The sequence below is a fragment of the Drosophila miranda genome, chromosome XR (assembly GCF_003369915.1).
Source record: "Drosophila miranda strain MSH22 chromosome XR, D.miranda_PacBio2.1, whole genome shotgun sequence".
Classification (NCBI taxonomy): domain Eukaryota; kingdom Metazoa; phylum Arthropoda; class Insecta; order Diptera; family Drosophilidae; genus Drosophila; species Drosophila miranda.
In genome coordinates, this window is record NC_046674.1 from 37,540,687 (window position 1) to 37,562,831 (window position 22,145).

Below are 22,145 nucleotides of genomic sequence, written 5' to 3' on the forward strand. Positions count from 1 at the left end.
CAGGAGCCGTATTCTAAGATCGGACGAACAAGCGAGGTATAGAGAGTCTTTTTTATTTAGGGGTCCTCAAATTCCTTTGACCACCCCATTGCATTTTGAGGCATTAAGGTGTAACAAGTTAGCACAACACCATGACTGAAAGTTATTGAGATCGGATTGCAAGCGAGAATGAAATGATATGTCCTTATTCTGGACACACAGTTTAACATCATCCGCATACATAAGTACTCGAGAGTATGTTAATACCGAAGGCAGGTCATTAATGCTTCTTCAATGCTCCACTGCCTGTAGTGGCCAGGGATGATCAGCTATGGGGGGGTGGGGGATATATCACCAATTTATCAATTATTCCTCTGTGGATACGGAGAGCGCCACTAAACTTAATGCCTTGCTCACCAACAGAAGAAAGAAAGACCCAGAACCGGAAACTCTCGGGCGACGTGGTGTCAGCTTTCTCTCCTCTTGGCCTCTTCGACCGTGACAGCTGTCCGCACAGCAATTGAGTGCACCTTGGTTAACGCTTGAGGGCGCCATGCGTGTAACCGCTACCTCTTTAGGCCCATCACCGGTCATTGCTCTCGCCCCCCAGCTGTACCGATCGTCAGCACATAAAATTCCTCCAACCAGCTGTACACATATAAAGCTAGGATTCCCCTACGACGTAAAACTGTTTTCAAAAACACTGTCCCTGGATTATGCCTAACTCAATGTACCCAAGTTTAAAGCTCGCCTTTCCCCTTCGCATTTGACATGCTCGGAAAGGAGGGCGCCTACTTTCAGGCGATTTTGCAACGTTCGCTAAACGACTCATTACACATTATGTTTTCAATGCGCATATAAACGATATTAATTTTGCCTTGGTTACAATTGAAAGTACTTCCAAATCGGCTCCAAAGCGCAATATTCCCAGCTTCTAATCGGTCCGATAATCGCCGAATTCCTTTGACATAATTGGTTTTTGGGGTCATATTTATTTTCAATGCACAACTAACTCACTGATCATTTCAATCGACTGACCACGAAAGGCCGATTTAAATAATAATTTTAATTGCCAAGTGCCAAAAAAAAGTTAGTTGGACGAGGTAACGAGGTCAAAAAACCAATATACACGACTAATGTAGAGCAACGCGTCACTTGGCACACACAATAACAACAATGAACAGCAATGGTGACAAGCAAAAACGTAAGAATTCACCGCTGCAACTCTGAGCGTATTTGTATATGTTGTGTGTTTGCGAACGTGTGCAACGGTCCCCACGGATCGACGACTAAATGTCGAATTTCGTATTGATTGACGAGGCACGATTTGTCCTAATTACTAGTTGGATCCTACTGACGCCAAACCGATGCAACCGACGAATACAGGGTAGCGTCACATGGTGATCGGTAGGATCAAGCGCGCCAAACGAAAACGAGGGGGAACGTTGTGAGTTGCTGCGGACACCGCAACTCTACAGTTATACCCGATACTAAGTCAGTATGGCTCTCCTCCGGCAGATGCCGCTAATATTAAACGACACGACAAAGAGTGCGTGCGAGAGAGACAGAAAATCAGTCTGAGCGTGACGTCGGGCGCTGCGTAGCCAGTGCAAATTGATTTGTTCCTTTTGGCTATAAAAATGATCCGATCTGATCCAGATTCAGCAATCTGATAGATATGGTCATTATCTATGATTCTGCGTTTTTAGTTTTCTCGAATCTGCAATATTGTGGATGCAACAGATTTTCGTTCTTTGTGGGGGCGGAAGGGGGTGGGGCGAAATTCTGAGATATACGTTTTATAGTGAGATCTAACAGAAGTGCGGATACCAAATTTGGTTACTCTAGCCTTAATAGTCTCTGAGATTTGTGGATGCCCCAGATTTTCGTCCTTTGCGGGGCGGAAGGGGGTGTGGCGAAATTTGGACACGAAACGGTCAAGGTCAGATATCACAGGAGTGTGGATACCAAATTTGGTTGCTCTGGCTCTTATAGGTTCTGAGATCCTTGAACTCATATTTTGCAATTGGCAAAGCCGACCATGAAACCTGTGTGTTAGAGAGAGACAGAGCGAGAAAGAATGAAATTGTTGTCTTGATTCTGGCTATGATAATTATACGATCTGGTTCAGATTTTGCACTCTAGAAGATATAGTCATCTTCTACGATTCTGCGTTTTTAGTTTTCTCGTATCGTCGAAATTGTGGATGCCACAGATTTTCGCCCTTTGTGGGGGCGGAAGTGGGCGGGGCAAAGTTTTGAAATATTCTTGTAGCAATAACATATCACAGAATTCTGGATCCAAAACATCGTTGCTCTCGCTCTTATAGTCTTTGAGCACTAGGCGCTGAAGGGGACGGACAGACGGACAGACGGACGGACGGACAGACGGACAGACAGACATGGCTCAATCGACTTGGCTATTGATGCTGATCAAGAATATATATACTTTATGGGGTCGGAAACAATTCCTTCTGGACGTTACACACATAAACTTTTACCACAAATCTAATATACCCCAATACTCATTTTGAGTATCGGGTATAAAAAAAACACGCAACAACAACGACGATAAGCAACGGTGACGAATGTGATTATATACGGTAAATTTCGTCATTTAAAGGTTTGGTCAGAATCATAGATAACGACCATATCTATCAGATTGCTGAATCTGGACCAGATCAGATAATTTTTATAGCCAAAACGAACAAATCAATTTGCACTGGCTACGCAGCGCCCGACGTCACGCTCAGACTGATTTTCTGTCTCTCTCGCACGCACTCTTTGTCGTGTCGTTTAATATTAGCAGCGTCTGCCGGAGGAGAGCCATACTGACTTAGTATCGGGTATAACTGTAGAGTTGCGGTGTCCGCAGCAACTCACAACGTTCCCCCTCGTTTTTTCCCTAATATTAATAGGCTTTAGAGATAAGGAACCAATCACCTATTTTTGCATAAGCTCAATTACTTTTTTTACTCGGTTTTTTTAAACGGTTTTTTTTAGGAACCAATCTACCGTGTAAAAACAGAATTAGGTGTACCGTAAAAATTACACAAAGCTATAAAATTTAACTTTTTTTCCGCTGTAAGCCAAAAAAACTTTTTTTAAAGAGTTGCAAAGTTTAATACAACCAGATGTAAGATACTTAAGTTACAAACACAGGAAAAAAAAACAAATTAAAAACAAAAAAAAAAAACCTAAAAAAAAATTTTAAAATTTAAACAATTATAAAGCCAAAAAAAAAGGGGCTCACAACGGAAATGTAGTGCAGCATAGTATCATGAGGCCAAGAATTCTTAAAGTATTAGTGTGCATTACTTTGTTGTTATTTACATCTATATCTAAAGGGTTGTAATTATGTTTTGCACATACATACATATGTGCAGCATTTTGCATTTCTCTAAAGAAAGACCAGCTTCTGAATAGAGGTTATTGAGTGTGAAGGAGAATATACTGGAACAAGATGGGAAGAACAGATTGAGTGATCAAGGTGTGTAAATGTTTGATGGGTGGAAAGGTAAGTAGGCATGCCGTTATTAAGTCAGCTTAGGTCAATATATTTTCTATAAAAAGAGTCCCTCTGATTGGATTTGCCAGAACCCCAAATGGGGAACGCGTTTAGGTCACCTACTATAATTTTTGGGGCTTGTCTGATAGAACTTATATCAGTAAGTTCCTAAGTAGTGAATTGTGGATATGTGAAGGAGACAATATGTCACGGGGTATTTTAAATGGGATTCTTGGAGAGCAATTAAGTCAGGGTTGTGGTCTTTAATTAGGACCTGAAAGTCCAGTAAGTTATTAAACAAGCCGGTTATATATAATTGATAGAGACATCTTATAACTATAAGATAAAAGTGAGTTTAGTCTTTTTTTTTTTTTTTTTTTTTTTGCAGTTGTGTATGTTAAAGATGTTAATTGGGCGGGCCTCACAGACCGCGACCATTACGACTCTCGATGTCGCTCTTCGATTGCGGAGCAATAACGAAAACAACAGCAGTCCCCATGTGAGGCCCGCCACTTAAAAGAGATTTATTAAAAGATACCAGTCAGCGTTCTCGTCTTCGTCAAAGTCAAAGAGAGACTGTTGTGTGAGTGGAGATGTGAAGGGTGAGATGAATGGGTGAAAAAAGAATATGAGTTAGTAGATTCAATGAGTTCCTCGTTTGTTTATTTGGTTTTTTTCTTTTTTGATAGTATGCTGTTATTGTCCGCGGCTAGCAGGACAGCGTTTTATATTGTGATTTTTGTTATGGTTGAATTAGCGGTGTTAGGTTTTTGATAATTTTCGGAATACTTTAAGCCTTTAACTAAATGTTTAGTTTGGTAAAATTACAATCATTAAATAAACTTGAGTTTAAAATATAAATTGAGTCGCTAACGTGCTTGGTTTGTAAGCAGTGGGTGATAGAAAACTGACCTAATGGTGTGTCCTATTCAAGTGTCGACGAGTATATGTATGTATGTATGTATATATATACATACATGCGTGCATAACCCAGTTTAATATTATATAAATTAGATCTTTATATTATGTGGCTAAACTTGGAACAATCAAGCTGCAAGTTCAAAGGCTCGGCCCTGAACACTAACTTCCTTTCTGGTTTTAAATGTGTAGTCAACGGACTTTTTGTAAATATACTCAAGCGAACTCTTTTTTATTAAATTTCGTAATTAATAAAATTGTCATGTCTTTTTTTAGGATATCGAACACTGTTATTACCATGGGACCGTGAAGGACTATCCAGGTGCTAGCGCTGCCTTCCATACTTGCAACGGAGTGAGCGGCGTCATACACATTGGAAACGAGACATTCGTCATTCATCCGTTTTATGGTGGCGATCTATCTGTAAGTAAAGAAACAATCGCTAACTATAGAATCGGAGGGACAATAGAAAAATGGAGCGCGTATTTTCGTATTATTACTACAAAATATATTATAAGTTGTCAGCTCGCCTTATTAACACTATATAACAAGCTAAAAGCGTTTTTTACCAGGAATGAAACCAACGTTTCCTGACCATCCAACAATTTTAAATTAAGCTTCCTTTTTGTTGGCATTACTTGAGTACTATGTTACACATAGTTTTTTACAATCTGAACCAAAAAAAGGCAAGTTAAAAAAACTTCGCAGCCCCAAGTCTATCAGAAAAAGTGGGTGTGATTTCTAGGTTACATAGTGTAATAGCCAATTCGCCGATTGTGGCTAAGGAGTATCTGATAATATGGAATCATCTATATCTATTTATATATCTACATACATCGGCCTTGGGACCAAGACCACTCTCATTTCTCTAAAATGCACAGGATGATGTATGACTGAACTCATTTCTGGAAATATAATCGCATTAGGTGTAAAGACATGCCTGCAAGTCAGATGACTCCTTGACTAGATATTTGGGTGTTCAAAAAATCCGTTGAGTGGGGCGATGTGTGAGAGATCCTTGTGTGTCTCAATCAATCAATCTCTTCGCATCAATTGAGAAGAACCTTTTTTGGGCGATTGTCATGCTGTATCTCATGAGAAAAATTCTTCTTGGCTGCTGTTCAAAGCTGACAAGCTTTTTCGGAAACTCTGATCTGTTGCATTTACGAATAAGATTTCTCCGTTGTTAGATTTTAACATAGGGTTTTATTGTTCGATGTTTTAATTTACAAAGTTAGGGGGCGTGGCCGTGAACTACGAGTAGTGTGTCAAAATGTACATGCAATGTTCTAACTGGCTTAAGATAACAAAAATTTTGACTACAACTAGTAATGCTGACCGTTCGACGAATATTTTGACTGAGAAAAGGGCGAAGCAATGCATTATAAGCAGTATAGTGTTACATTTGTTACATTAGTATAGGTTACAGTTCTATGTGCATGTATGCACAAAGAGCTTGAAAACTTGAAAATTTTTTGATCTTAAATTTAGGAAAAAAAAACAATATAATCAGCTTAAAGGAATATATTGCGTCAGTAAAATACCAACCTTCGCGGTTACATAAGTATCAAGTAGGTTGATAATTGGGATGTCATTACAGATCAACGTGAATCTGTTTAAATAGAGCCAATGTTAGCTCAAATTTGTTTGGAACATTTGCCTAGCAGAATAATGAATTAGGGTCGTCACACTACCAACAAAGGAAAAGACGGTTTTCAAATATGGCAGTAGAGCATATGGCATCCAGATGCGTAACGGAAGACGATCAACTGAAACTAAAACTGAAGATGGCGGGAAATCGGCAACCGATGCAACGGGAGACGATACACTGTAGATTGTGCTAATTTGGCTACGGCGGATGAGACAATCAACTGCAAATGACAGGGATTCGGCAACGACGGGAAAGGGAGAGGAATGACTTAAGATGACGTAAATGGGAACGTAATGTTGAGTACTCCCGGCTATACATCTACGCAAAACAACAAATCTTTGTAAAGAGTACGTATGTGTGCATTTTTTGGCTCTTCATTTGTCATCCATGCAACCACAATGTAGCACTGTGTAACTTGATCTAAGTGAACTACTATTGTGGTGTTCAACTAATCTTCTTTTTCTGAACCTTTCCAAATGCAAACTTATGACATTTTACCGTCGCGCTCCTCATTTTGTCCCATATGTTCTAGGAAATCATGTCCTTGAGCGAATTTCGAGTTCAAATGACTTCGGAGTCCTTTTTGATCATAAGATGTGTTTTAACACCCATATAGCTGCAACTGTAAATAAAGCTAAGGGTGTTTTAGCGTTCATCAAGCGTTGGTCCAAGGAGTTTGACGACCCGTACGTTACGAAACAACTGTACATCTCGTTAGTACGTCCTATATTGGAGTATTGTTCTTGTGTGTGGAGCCCGCAGTATAAAGACCAGCAGGTTGTTATTGAATCCGTGCAAAAGCAATTTTTAATTTTTGCCCTTCGTAACTTTAACTGGGACTCGGGTAGAATCTTGCCACCCTACCGGTCTAGGCTAAATCTTATTGACCTGCCGTCGTTGCACCATCGCAGAATATGCAATGGCGTAATGTTCGTGCACAAGCTCCTTCTCGGGATTGTTGACTCCCAAACTCTCTTGGGTCAGATTGACTTGGCTGTCCCATCTAGACCTACCCGTAGTTTTAGGCCTATCCGTTTACCCATATGTAGGTCTAATTATGCCGAACATGAATCTTTTAGGGTCTTATGCCATAATTATAACTCCCTCTGCCATACCCAATCCTCTGAACTTTGTCTTAAACTAATTGCATGCAATATGTTCGGAGCAGAACCCAGCCGATTAGCTGCTTGCCAAATAGCACCTAATTCTTGGCCCTCAGCCGCTTATTTTGTTTGTTACTTATGTCTATGTCACTCATTTGTTTGTTAAAGCTTTGCGCTTGCTTGCCCTGCTAAACGCTCTCTGCCAGCTCGCTCTTCGCTATCTCCGCTTTGCGTCTGCCTACCGACGTCGGCCGAGCGAAGCTGCGCTTAGCGATCGGAGCGGCAATGTAAAGGGCAGGCAAGCCACACTTGCAATTTGGATGTCACGCATTAAAGAACATATCGTAATTTTATTTCTGCGCCGAGTTTTATTTAATTCGAAATAATTAGTCGGCCGATTGGGGATAAAAAACATTATCTCCACATAAAATTTGGTGACCCCGAGGTGATCTCTGAGTTGCAGTGTCAATTAATAATCATTCGCGATCGACATTTGTTAGCCCTAGCAAATTTTCGGCGGTTAAGCACAATTCGGTGCTAAAACACACTTACATACACCTACATACACGCATTGCTGGCTATTAATTTCTCTGTCGCGACAATTCGGTCAGTACAGTGCGGTAGGCAGTGCAGCGAACTCACTAATACACACAAGCGGAGTACAAAGCGGAATCGGACAGCTCGCACAGCCGCACAGCTAAAGGCATTAGCTGTAATCCCTTTGCTTTCGGTTCCCACGTTTATACGTATACAGGGTGTCTTTTTCGGTCGTGCTGAGTGACTCTTTTAAAACCTCAACATGGCAGCACCTGAGCCTACCAATGTCGCGAACGCAGCAATGCCGAGTGATGTAGATTTCTACAAGCACAAGGCCGAGTCCATCGCGCGCCAACTAAAGGCCATGGATCGCTTTCTCACCAAGGAAGAGCTTGCCGAGCTAGATGAGGCAGAACTTCAAGCTCGCTTAGAGCAAATCGAGCGAATGAATGCGGATTTCGATGCCGCTCAAACGAGCCTTGAAAGGCTGGATTTCCTGCAGTTAGCCCATGATGCCCGACTGGACTTTTCGAATGTTTATGTGAAGGTTAGGTCCAGGCTGTCGCGGGAGTTGATGGCTGCTCGCACGGTAAATGTTGCCAATTCAACGGCTCGGCATACTCTCGAGGGGAATTCGTCGTTGTTCGCCTATAATAGTATAGGCCGTGCTCGAATGCCCGAGTTGCAGCTTCCGCGATTCGGGGGGAACTATATGGATTGGCCAGAATTCCACTCGATGTTCTCGACAATGGTGCACAAAGACCATCGTATACCAATCATCGAAAAACTCCAATATCTTCGTGGATGTCTAGATGGTGCTGCGCTGGATACGATTCATTCCTTGGAACTTTCTGAGGAGAATTACGACAAGGCGTTGACTTTGCTAATGTTGCGATTCGATAATAAACTGTTACATTTTCAGGCACACGTCAAGGCTATTTTCGGGCTGCAAGGGGTGGAGAAGGGCTCAGCTATCGGCTTGCGCGCGCTCAGCGACAAAATCAATTCGCACTTGCGTGCACTTCAGACCTTGGCGACCCCGCAGGAAATTTCGGATGGGTTGCTGATCTTCATCATAGGCACGAAACTGGACCACAAAACAAAGGAGAAATGGGAAGAGAACTTGCCGACGTCAGGATTGCCTCGGTGGTCAAGCATGGCCTCATTTTTGGAAGCGAGATGTCGGATGCTGGAGAATTTGGGATCAGCCATGGCAACAAGTCCTAGTCAACAGGTGGGAGAAGACAATCCTGTCACCCTTATCACCTCCAGTAACGACCATCCTAACCCCATATGTAACCATTGCAATTCCTCCGAGCATTACATATCTAGATGTCAGGCATTCCTGAATCTCTCTGCGTTTGAACGATACAAAGAAGCAAAGAAGAGCCGCTTGTGTTTGAACTGCCTCAACAAAGGCCATGAATTGCAGAGGTGCAGGTCAGGACTTTGCAGGCATTGCCAGGCCAAACATCACACGCTACTCCACATTCCATCGGGAACTGGTGCTTCATCTTCCTCTTCACCGGCCGAGGAATCGATCCAGCAAGAGGCCGCGACTGTGCTTCTAGCAAGCGGGTGTTCTAGCCCTCCCCCCTCGATCCAGAAATCTCAGCCTAGCCAGAACGTGTTGCTACCTACTGCCCTCGTCCATGTAACAGATCGTTATGGAGCACTTATCCCATGTCGTGCCATTTTGGATTCTGCATCACAGGCAAACTTTGTAACATCTAGACTTGCTGATCAGTTGCAGTTGGATCATCGCTCGTCTTATGTTCACATCTCTGGAATCGGAGATTCCATTCTACCTTCGAGCAAGTCTGTACATATAGTTGTACAATCCCAGGACGCAAGCTATCGAGCTTCCTTCGCTGCAATTGTCACCAACTCAATTACGGAAATGCAGCCTAACTTCGGCGTAAACGCAAAGGATTGGCCAATGCCGAATAATCTAAAACTAGCTGATCCTAATTTCTCCAAGCCCCAACGTATCGATCTGTTGATAGGTTCTGGTTTGTTCTTCGATTTAATGTGCGTCGGACAGATTCGACTATCAGCCCAATTGCCAACATTGCAGGAGACTAAACTTGGTTGGATAGTATCAGGAAGCATTGATAGCTCGGAGAATAAGCGTGCAGCTCTAGCCGCTTTTGAAAATTCCTCGTGCATCTCTATTGACGATTTTCGACCCACAACGCTGGAGTACCAAAACTTAGAGCAGCAATGCAGGAAGCAGCTGCTCGAGTGCCAGGTGCAAGTGGAAAAACTGCGATCGGAGAATCAGGAACTGCAGCGCGAACTTTTCCATATATTAAAAACCTACATATCCACGCCAAATGAAATTCAACTTTCAACAGTTTCTACATTGCCAAATTTCCTGCCATTCTATGCAATTACAGAGGTTCCCGATGATCAAGACGTAATCACGACAAGCCGCCTTCGTAAAGAAGCGCCGATTGCTGCGTTCGACGATCATCCCAGCGTAGCCGCCAGCTGCGCCCAAGCAAGCATCTTCAAGAGGGCCGTTGGAAAAATAGCGGTTCTGCCCCTTCAGGATGGATCTGTTGAAAGCCTTTGCCTTCCAACGGGGGGTGAATGTTCCGAGCAGAACCCAGCCGATTAGCTGCTTGCCAAATAGCACCTAATTCTTGGCCCTCAGCCGCTTATTTTGTTTGTTACTTATGTCTATGTCACTCATTTGTTTGTTAAAGCTTTGCGCTTGCTTGCCCTGCTAAACGCTCTCTGCCAGCTCGCTCTTCGCTATCTCCGCTTTGCGTCTGCCTACCGACGTCGGCCGAGCGAAGCTGCGCTTAGCGATCGGAGCGGCAATGTAAAGGGCAGGCAAGCCACACTTGCAATTTGGATGTCACGCATTAAAGAACATATCGTAATTTTATTTCTGCGCCGAGTTTTATTTAATTCGAAATAATTAGTCGGCCGATTGGGGATAAAAAACATTATCTCCACACAATATTTATAATCACTTAAATTTAGCTAACTTTTAACTTATCTTTTTTCCGCCTTTTGTAATTAAGTACCATTATTAACAGATAATTTTTTAATTTAACAAATAAAATAAAAATTAATAATCATTTTGTAATTATTTGTGAGTTTTATTGTTTTTGATCTAAAAATAATAATGTTCCATTAAGTGTAAGTTTCATCAAATTACTCAAAAATAATGATTATCATTGAAGAAAAACGAAAAAAAATAAAATAAAAGATCATGCAGAGTTTGTACATTCTAGGGAAGTGATTTTTTTATTAAACAAAAAATCATTATTTACGGTCCCTGATCCTCTCGTTTGATTACTGTTTTGTAAAAGTTCTGATCTCTTAGAAGTGGGGTAACTTTTATTGGATATAACTCCCACACCTAGTGACAAAAGGGAGCGCTTCGCCTTTGAAGTAAAAGGGAGTGTTCAACAAGTCATTCCCCACTAGCTGACTTTGAGCTCTTAAAGGCCCATTGTGTTACCGCACGGACTGGAGCTCCTCCTTACTGCCTACACCGTGGCGCGAAACTTTTTACGGCTCAACGGCTTCCAATTCGGTGGCTTTGATGTATCTTGACAGTAACCCTAGCCTGTTTACGGGCAGGTCCGAAAAATCTGTAAAGAAAGGGGGCGCGAGAAACCAAGGGCCCCCCAACGGGCTTCTCACTCACGAAATATACGACCTAAATGCAAATAGGCGATGATGCAAAGTCATCACCTGCAAAATTTCATGATCGATATGACTATGTGGATCCAAGAAACGCTCGGCTGTCAATCCAATGTTCTACCTGTTCAGCTAACTGCTGAGAATTGTGGCCTGCTGAGTCTATATAACTCTGCCCAGCGACATGATCATGTCGATGGTATGTTGGGAATGCTTGCCCTAAGATGCTGCCATAGAACTGCTCCATCGTCTTCAAAAGAAAGGACGAGTGGCCTATGGATCTAAAATCCTTGGGGGCAGCGTGCCAGGTATTGACAGTCTTGGTAATAAAGACGACTCTGGTTTGAAGCCATTTGTCGCGGATGTGTCATAAAGAGAGGCTTGTAAGGCTTGAAGCTTTTGATTGCACAAGAAATATTCCTCTGACGGGGCAGGTTACTCTTGATGTTCAGCAGCGATACTATGAGGTATATTGTAGGTTGTCAGACTAACTTTGTAATCAAGCCAGTTCTGTTCACATTACTAAATCAATTGTTGCTAGTTGTTGTTAAGTATATCACAGAGGCAAATAAATGAATATAAAAAAACATACATACACGTGTCAGCATGCAAAAACAAGCATTATAAAACATAAAGCTTATTGAGGGATACAGGTACGTAGGAAACCGCAAGATAGAAAATATGAATATTTAACTTTAAACCAGAAAACTCGAAAACAGAACACTGATTTCTATTCATAATTACCCATGACCGAGAGATCTTTTGGATATAGATAATAGAATGAATGTAAATGAACCTCTGTTATTTTAAAAATTGCAGCGGTCTTTGTTGTTGAATGGTGTGTGAATATGTTTTTTAAGAGCTTAAGCTTAAGCCCAATGAGTTACTTAATCTGACCGTCAGATTTTGCGAGTTTGCGAAATATTTTATTCTTACAAAGCTCAAGGTCACATAAAACTAAAAGCTTAACGGGGAGGAACGTTGGGAGTCGCACTACGGCCGCGACTCTACATTTATACCCAAAACTCAGTCAGGATGTCTCCTAGCCGCCAGAGAGCGCACTACAAAGAGTGCGTAAGAGCGAGACAGAAAATATGTAAGAGCGGGGACGGCGCGCCGTCCAGCACCTGCGAAACGCTAACTACCTTCTCTGCTGCACCTTGTTCAGATGATATCCACCGCCCACGATCCTGCATTCCTCTTGATTCGGTTTGCTTCGGTTTTTTGTCCTTCTTTTTACCGTAGCTGCCTGCTGCCGCCTCGCTTACTCTCGCGCTGCTTTGCTTTTCGTCTGAATTTTTTCGGAGCAGACTTTCTTAGACATTTTTTCCAGAATGCCCCAAACAATGCCGCAACAATTCACTGAACTTTCGCAATATTTGTAAAACAACTTTAGTTTGATGTGTTTCCGTTTGCAATCTTTTAAATTCCGATTGAACACCCAAAAACTGTGGCCTTGGATTTTTCGTAGTTATTCTTTAATCCAGGGCACTGGTTTTTATTATATTTAGTCTTTATTGATGAATATTATTTAAGATTACAACTTTAATTTAATTAAGTACAAATAATGGCGCTCGGATCGTTAAAGCTTTCCTCTCTTTTTGGACGTCGAGGTCGCTTCTAGTCTCCTTCTCTGTTCCTTACTATCTTATCACTACAAACTCCGTTGCTCTCCGTGGCTTCCCACTGAATCCCACAGACATTGGAACTAAACTTTAATTAAAATAATTCCAATCTAATCGAACTAAATAACTTTCTTAAATTAAACTGAATAACATTTAAATTTATTTAAATAAAAATTCGTTAAGCTGGATTAACTAATTTGATTTAAACTCGAGTTTTATTATGTGATATTATACTTAATTGAATTAAACTGAATCAAATTAAACTTGGATCAAATGGAGTTCGATTATTTTTTTATCTATTTTTATCCATCTACATATCTATGGATCTATTTTTTTTTTTTTTTTTTTTTTTTTTAAATTTATTAAAAAAGTATTAGTAGCTTGGTAACTTAAACCCTAAAAAAACGAGGTGGAACGTTGTGAGTTGTTGCGGACACCGCAACTCTACAGTTATACCCGATACTAAGTCAGTATGGCTCTCCTGCGGCAGACGCCGCTAATATTGAACCACACGACAAAGAGTGCGTGCGAGAGAGACAGAAAATCAGTCTGAGCGTGACGTCGGGCGCTGCGTAGCCACTGAAAATTGATTTCTTGCTTTTGGCTACAAAAATGATCCGATCTGATTCAGATTCAGCAATCTGATAGATATGGTCATTATCTATGATTCTGCGTTTTTAGTTTTCTCGAATGTGCAATATTGTGGATGCAACAGATTTTCGTCTTTTGTGGGGGCGGAAGGGGGTGGGGCGAAATTCTGAGATATACGTTTTATAGTGAGATCTAACAGAAGTGCGGATACCAAATTTGGTTACTCTAGCCTTAATAGTCTCTGAGATTTGTGGATGCCCCAGATTTTCGTCCTTTGCGGGGGCGGAAGGGGGTGTGGCGAAATTTGGACACGAAACGGTCAAGGTCCGATATCACAGGAGTGTGGATACCAAATTTGGTTGCTCTGGCTCTTATAGGTTCTGAGATCCTTGAACTCATATTTTGCAATTGACAAAACCGACCATGAAACCTGTGTGTTAGAGAGAGACAGAGCGAGAAAGAATGAAATTGTTTTCTTGATTCTGGCTATAATCATTATACGATCTGGTTCAGATTTTGCACTGTAGAAGATATGGTCATCCTCACCGATTCTGCGTTTTTGGTTTTATCGTATCTTTAAAAATGTGGATGCCACAGATTTGCGTCCTTTGTGGGGGCGGTCCTTTGTGGTTCAATATTAGCGGCGTCTGCCGCAGGAGAGCCATACTGACTTAGTATCGGGTATAACTGTAGAGTTGCGGTGTCCGCAGCAACTCACAACGTTCCACCTCGTTTTTGATATTAATGTTACTATTTGCTCTATAATTATGTTCACCTTTTAACATATACCTTATAGCAAAGACTACCAAAAAGATGTTCTATGGCGGGGTTTTTCATTACGCCCCGTAGAGAGAGGGCGTGGGAGTTTTAGTTTTTTCGTCTCTCACCGCGGTCGGCTGCCTACCGACTCGTTCGGCTGCTCAGCTTGTCTGAGTCCTAAAATGTTCTAACAACAAATTCACAGTCTTTAGCCGTGCACAACGTAGATCGAGACTTGAGAACCTTCTAGGTCGCAAGACTGCAAAAAAAAACGAGGTGGAACGTTGTGGGTTGCTGCTGCGACCGCAACTCTATATTTATACCCGAAACATACATACATATGTACATACATACATACATACATACCTAATCAGTATGGCTACATTGAGCGACAAAGAGTGCGTGCGGGAGAGACAGAAAACGTGTCTGAAAGTGTCTTCGGGCGCTGCGTAGCCACTGCAAATTGATTTGATCCTTTTGGCTATAAAAATGATTCGATATGATCCAGATTCAGCAATCTGGTAGATATGGTCATTCCTTATGATTGTAATTTTTTTAGTTTTCTTGTGTCTTTAATATTGTGGATGCCACAGATTTTCGTCCTTTGTGGGGGAGCGACATTTTGAAATACACATGTAACAGTGAGATCTATCAGGAGTAAGGATACCAAATTTTGTTGCTCTAGTCTTAAAAGGCTCTGAGATCTGTGGATGCCACACATTTTCGTCCTTTGCGAGGGTGGAAGGGGGTGGGGCGAATTTTTAAAATACACTTGAACAGGTTCGATATCACAGTAGTGTGGTTGCTCTAGCTCTTATAGTCTCTGAGATCTAGGCGCTCACTTTTTGCAATAGGCAAAGCCGACCATGAGACAGAGCGAGAGAAAATAAATTGTTTTCATCATTCTGGCTATAATAATAATACGATCTGGTGCAGATTCTGCAGTCTAGAAGATATTGCCATTCTATCCGACTCTACGTTGTTTGTTTTCTCGGATCTTTAAAATTGTTGATGCCACAGATTTTCGGCTTTTGTGGGGGCGGAATACACTTGTAACAAAATGTAGTTGCTATAGCTCTTATAGTCTAGGCGCTCATAGGGACGGACAGGGCTCAATCGACTCGGCTATTGATGCTGATCAAGAATATGTATACATTATGGGGTCGGAAACGCTTCCTTCTGGACGTTACATACATCCACATTCCCCACATATCTAATATACCCCTGTACTCATTTGAGTATCGGGTATAACTATGTATATTGCTTGTTCTTGACATTAATGCTTGAGAGGACACATACACAACACATAGAGCTGTGCAGCCTATTAGGTAGGCAGCGGGCCACGGTAAGAGGCGAAGGATTGCTCCTTGTAGCCTTCGGCTTTTGTCTTTGATCGGCGGTGTGTGTGATATGAGGGGATCAAGACAATTCTATAAAAATGGGTAATAATAGTATAAGGATTCAAAAATATTCATAGGTTATGATATTTTCAATAACTAAATGAAAAATTAAGGATCGGTATATCGAAAGTTACTGGAGGTATTTGTGGTCCCCCTCCTAAAAATATTTCGAATTTAACAATAAATATTATATTTTGTTTTATAAACACTTTTACAAACCACACGGGCACGACAACGTTACACTATACTTTCACGGCAAACATTAATTCGTAGACACCGCCAAATACAAGCCACAATAAGAAAGATATAAAAACTTCAAGTTACACCAATACACACAAAAAATAGAAAACACTCAACTCAGATGCAGCTTCACCACGCCTTATAGAGATTATCTCCGAAAAGTGTGGGGAGCAGCCTCAACTTATCCAGCAAACCGAACAGCGGATTCTGGGAGATTAAGGTGACGTCTCCAAACTGAATGAGTAGCTCTAGCGCCTGGCCAAGCGGTTCGAGCAGTTAGAGACAGAGGCATCCGAGAATAATAATCTGAAGTCTAAAATATTGGCACTGGCACACGTGCCATTCTATGTAAATAAGCAACTCATAAAAGCTTAATATGAAATTTTTAAAGAAGCGATGAAAAGTATTTATGCTGCTGTATTTATGCACCACTCCGCTGCTCATGTGAAAGTAGCTGGGAGCGATAACTATGTTCGCATTAACAGCATACAAGAACTTTTTTTTATGTACGCCGACTCTCCTCTCCCAGAACCAGAACAAGATCAACTTTCGTAACTAAATGTCTCACATGTCTTGTTATTTATGTATTCAATGTTATTATTATTATTATTAAATAATGCTAATAGCTAGTTAAAACTAAATATTAACAGAAGTTGGAGCTATAGCTACTGAGGCCTTAAGCTCTAGGGTAATTGGGTCAGATTTTATACATATATACAAAGATGTTGGGATGAGTATTTATTTACAGTATGTTCGGTTATATATTGTGGAGGATATTTGCGGTTTGTAGGAATTTGAGGATAATTTTGGAATTTGAGTTGGTGGGGTTTGCGATAAGTTGCATGGGGTCGTTGTTATTGAATGATAGGGACCTTTGTGGTAAGAGTGAGGGACAGGTGTATAGTGTGTGTCGTAAGTCTATGTTCGCGTTGTGGCACAATGGACATGTGTTGGGCAATGTTTTGTCAATGTAGTGGGCGTTGGTCAGCTTGGTGTGGCCCAGTCTCAGTCTATTAAATATGACCTGGTGCCTTCTATTAAGGATATTGTTTTTGGGGGTGTTGTTGGTAGCGAGGTTGCTAATTTGTTGGTACCATGTAGAGGTGTTTGTGAGGAGGTCAGTTTGTTTGGATTGGAGGATTTTTTTTAGGAAGTGTGCAATATCGGTAGAGTTGTGGTTTGGGGTGTAAATAAGGGGAAATTTGGCGTTCATCCTGGCTGTAGAGTCGGCGAATTCGTTGCCTTTTATGCCAATGTGACTGGGTATCCAGATTATTAGGATCTTAGGGAAGTGGGTGGATAATAGGTTTCTGATCGAGGAGGCGTAGTAGGAGTGATTGTTGGGGTTCCTGATTGAGGTGATAGAGGAGAGGGAGTCGGTGCAGATAGCATATTTTCCACGTTTATATCGAGTAAATAAGATGGCTTCGTGTATTGCCATGATTTCGCTGGAGAGTACAGATGAGTATGTTGGCAGCAATCCAGTTTTTATTACTGCTGACTCGTTTGTAATACAGTAGCTGGTAATGCCCCCGGCTTTGGAGCCGTCTGTGTAAAGGAAGTTGTGTTTGGGGAGAGCTGATTTGATAGAGTGGAAAAGTTGGTGGAAGACTATTGTAGGGGTAGTGTTTTTGTTGTGATTGGAGAGGTTGATGTTTGTTGATTTGTGGATGTTAAGGATGTTGAATTTTTTGGATGTGGAGGTTCTGATTGGGGAAAAAGGGATGAGGTGTTTTTGGGACACTTGTATGGCTCTGTCTACCGTGCTGAGCAGTCGGTGTTTTCTTTTATGGCTTTTGGAAAGGGTATTTAGGGGGGTGGATTTTCCGTGGATGAGGTTTTTGGAGATTTTCCCGGTAAGGTAGTCTCGTTTGCTTTCAATGGTGAAGATGTTGGTTTCAGCTAGCATATTATTTATGGGGGTGGTACGGAATGCTCCAAGGGCGGCTCTTATTGCTGTATTTAGGGTGGTTTTTATGCGGTTAAGTTGGGATTTGGGAGCAAATCCATATATGGGAAGGCAGAAATCTATTTTGGAAATGATTATGGATTTTATGATTTGCACTAATGATGAAGTGTGGCAGTTATATTTAAATGAAGAGAGGTGTTTGATGATGCCTAGTGGCTTAGCAAGGTCAACTTTGAGTTTGTTGATGTGAGAGATCCAATTGTATTTGGTGTTGATTGTGAGCCCAAGGATTCTGAGTGTGTCGGTAGCTTGGATGGTTGTGCCACCGGTGAGTATTTTGGGTTTGCAGTTGTGTTTGCGGCATATATGAAGGAGTTGGGATTTTTCTTTAGAGAGGATTGAGCCTGAGTGATTTCACCAGTCGTCTATTTGGTTAAATATTGTTTGGATGTTAGTTGTGGGACTTTTTTGTTTGTTGTGATTGATGAGTAGGTGGAAGTCGTCGGCGTACGCGCAAAATTTGATTTGTTTGTGGAGGGAGATGATATCGGTGAGTGAGTTGTAAGCTATGAGGAAAAGGATAACGGAGATTGGGGAGCCTTGGGGAATGCCATTATTTAGAGGGAAGATATTTGATAAGCTTCTGCCGGTTTTGACGAGGATTTTCCTGTTGGACATAAAGTTCTTAACATAATTAAGTATTCGTGGCCCTACTTTCCATTTTTTTAGTTGGTTTATTACGGTGTGAATACCAATTCTGTCGAAGGCTTTGGTGAAGTCCAGCGAGATGACTGTGAGGTGTTTTTTCAGGGCGATAGCTCTGGTAGCTAGGTGGTCTACATAAAGTAGACTGTCTAGTACAGATTTGCCTCTTTTGAACCCTAGTTGGTTGTTGTGGATCAGGTTGTTATTTAAAACAAACCACCACAACCTTTTTGCGACAATCTTGTCCAGAGTTTTGGCTAGGCATGAGTTTAGAGAGATGGGTCTGTAAGATTTGATATCGGTTTGGGGCTTTTGTGGTTTTAAGATGGGAAGGACTAGGCTGAGTTTAAGGGATTGTGGGATGGAGGAGTCGAGTATCTTGTTGTAGAGGGTTAGGATTCTGGTTTTGAGGGGGTAGGGTGAGTTCTTTAGCATAGAGTAAGAAATTCGGTCAAGACCAGGAGTGTTGCCTTTCAAGGTGGACAGTGCTGATGTGTATTCGATTAATGTTATGTCTTTCTCGATTTCTAGGGCTGATGGTGTTGGGTTATAGTTAGAAGGGGTATTAATGAGGAGTTTGTTGGACAGGAATGTTGGGGAGAAGTTAATGTCGTCTGCTTCTTCTGACCATGTCTGGGCAAAGGAGTTGGCTATTTCGGATTGACAGGTTGTTTGTGATTGGGTGTACGGGTTATGAATGGCATGGATATTTTTAGTGGGGTAAAGACCGCAGAGACGTCTGATGTTGGACCATGTTGTGGTTGGATCTGAGTTTGGGTGTATATGGGTTGTGAACTCAAGGATCGATTTTCGTTTGGCTTCTCTAATTGCTCTTTTAAAACACGCTTTTGATTTTTTGTATTCTATGATGTTATGGTTGCTTATGTTGTGCTTGAGGTAGTTCCATTTTACGACTTTGTCTCTTTTGAGGAGTGAAAGTTGTTTGTTCCACCAGGGAACAGTGCGGGTGAGAGAGAAGGTGGTGTTTTGTGGGATAGAAAGGTGGGCACTTTGGATAAGTATTTTTTTTATTAGGGCGGCTTCTCTATTGCCATTGTTATTTGATTGGGTTGTGGAGATGAAGCGGGCTGTATGTTTCCTGAAGAGATCCCAGTCTGCGTTTTTGAGATTGAAAGTAGGTTTAGGGGTTAAGGGGGAGGTGGGATAGGGAGAGGGAGTGTTGAATAGTGTAAGTAAGATGGGAAAGTGGTCAGAACCGTAAAGGTCATCTATCACTTGCCAGAGGATCTCTGGAGCAATTCTGGATGTTGCAAGTGAGAGATCGATGTGGGTAAATGTGTTGTGTGTTGAGAAGTGGGTCGGAGTATTGTCATTTAGTAGGATGAAGTTCGAGCGGTCTAGGAATGAGGCTATTGTTTTCCCTCTGCAGTTGGCCTTAGGTGAGCCCCAGTAAGGGTGCCAGCTGTTGAAGTCTCCTAGGACAATGGTGTGGTCGTTTGCCGGGGTGAGGACGTTTTGGAGGTTACGGGTGTTGAAGGATTTGTTAGGGGAGATGTAGGCGGATATGATATTGAGATTTGATTTGGACCTTATGGTGACGCCTACTGCGTCAAAGTCTGCGTTGAGTTGGATTTGGGTATGGGAGATGGAGTTGTGAATGAGGAGAGCTGTGCCACCGAAAGCATTTGTGGGGTTGTTGTTGCAGTATAGGCTAAAGTTAATTGGGATTGGGAGTGAGATGGGGTTCGTTATGTGGGTTTCCTGTAATGCAATAATTTGAGGGTTGTGGGATTTCATGAGTGTTTGTAGTTCTATATAATTATTCTTGTATCCGTGGATGTTCCATTGGATTATTTTGAGCATTATAAGTTAGTGGGAGTGGTGTTTTGTTTTCTTAGTGATAGGGCTTAGTGATAATTACTAGTTTGGGTTTATATTTAAAGATCGTCTTCGCTGTAAATTTTGTTTGCTAGTGCATTATTAGATAAAAGGGCTAGGTTTGCGTTTGGGGTCTTATTTTTTTCAGTTTTATCTTTGGCTTTGAGGTGTTTGGTAACCAGGTTAAGTTTGTCTTTTTCCTTAGTCTGGCTTCTGAGTTTACGGTCAGAATCTTGGATAGTTTTCGAGTTTTTTGTATTTTTAGCGGTTTCCGTAGTTTCGGTGTCCATATCCATTGCTTGTTGTTGACTGGGGGGGTGTAGTTGGGATGAAGTTGGCTTAGGGTTGATTGGATGTGTGTTTGGGGTGATGTCCCCGTAGTCTTTGATTGGTCTTATTTGGTGTGATTGGTTATAGGTGGGCGATGATGAGGTAGATGTTTCAGTGAGATGAGGTTTTGGTTGTTGATAGCGGGCTACTTCAGCGTATGGTGTCGATTGATGGGGGTTCCGTTGATGGTAAATTTTCTTTGCGGTAGTGAAATCTACTTTTTCGATTGTTTTGATTATTGTGATTTCTTTTTGTTTGAGGAACTCTGGGCAATTTTTGTCTATGGGGCTGTGGCTATTCTGAATGTCGGTGTTGAATTTGCAGTTACTGCAAAACTTTGGCTTAGAGCATAGTTCATCGTCAGCAGGGTGCACTTCTGAGCAGTTAGTACAGATCTTTGGGGATCTGCAGTATTTAGAAGGGTGGCCGTATTTTTGGCAGTTGTGGCATTTAAGGGGGCGAGGTGTTTGAGGACGTACGTTCACTCGTTCGTAACCGATCATTAAATGTTGAGGTAGAGTTGGTGTGTCGAATGTGACGATGATGAGTCCGGTTTCATGGAGTACGTTGTCTTTCTGTTTAAGTATTTTGGTTGCGTCAATGACTTTTTGAGGTTTGAGTTCTTTTTTGATTTCGTCTATATCAATGTTCCGCAAGTCGTTGGAGTAGATTACCCCTTTGGAGAAGTTTAGTGTTTTGTGTTCGGTTGCTATTACTTCGAAGTCGTGGAATTTGGTGATTTTCATAAGTCTAGTAGCCTGGGCTGTTCCTTTTGTTTTGACTAGAAGTGATCCGTCTCTGATTTTTTTAACCGAGTCTACTTCACCGCAACACTGGTATGTATTTTGGTTCTAAGAATGCTGTTTTGTCCCACTGTGTGAGCAATTTTGGGTCTGGTGGTCGCGACATTGCGCTCGAGCTTGGGCTGCTGCCCGCTTCACTTGGATTTGTAACTGTTTACTTGGTGTGTTTGTTATTGGCTTTTTTGGAATTTGCTTTGTGCACTTGAATGTTTTTCTGCGTGGATTTTGTTGTTAGATTTGCGTTTGCTGTTGCTTAGCTGCTGGCGCGTCTTTACTTGACGGAGTCTAGACTGGCACTGGTATTCAATGTTAGATTTCAGAGCTTACTGAATATTTGTATCTTTTGTAACCGTATGTTTTTATGTGCGTATTTAAGGTGTAAGTTCAAATTTTTTGAATTCGTCTATTCGTCTCTTAATAGTGAAAATTATTGTCATGCATTAATCCGAATTCTCAGCTATCAACTCTCAAGACCAAATTCTTCTCATACTTATGCTCAAAGTCTAACCAAGAAGATGGATGAATTTAGGAACCTTTTTATAAACTCATCTGTGTTTCTGAAACGTGGTTTAGATCTAAAGTGTGTGAA

General features: G+C 41.5%; 1 protein-coding gene and 1 long non-coding RNA gene across 26 annotated transcripts in view; one reads left to right on the top strand and one right to left on the bottom strand.

Annotated features, from left to right (window-relative positions):
• Window positions 1-22,145, top strand: part of LOC108160402 (disintegrin and metalloproteinase domain-containing protein 11) — a 551,474-nt gene that overhangs the window by 268,641 nt on the left and 260,688 nt on the right. For all 25 annotated transcript variants that reach the window (XR_004471659.1, XM_033387853.1, XM_033387852.1 and 22 more), the window contains one exon: window positions 4,681-4,827. Coding sequence is in view for 24 of the 25 variants with exons in the window: in XM_033387853.1 (XP_033243744.1) it covers window positions 4,681-4,827 (147 nt within the window). In the remaining variant the exon portion in view is untranslated. The remainder of the gene's footprint in view (window positions 1-4,680; window positions 4,828-22,145) is intronic.
• LOC117186730 overlaps window positions 1-22,145 on the bottom strand; it is a 38,265-nt gene that overhangs the window by 9,132 nt on the left and 6,988 nt on the right. The window contains exon 3 of the long non-coding RNA XR_004471661.1: window positions 4,702-4,825. This is a non-coding gene — a long non-coding RNA (uncharacterized LOC117186730). The remainder of the gene's footprint in view (window positions 1-4,701; window positions 4,826-22,145) is intronic.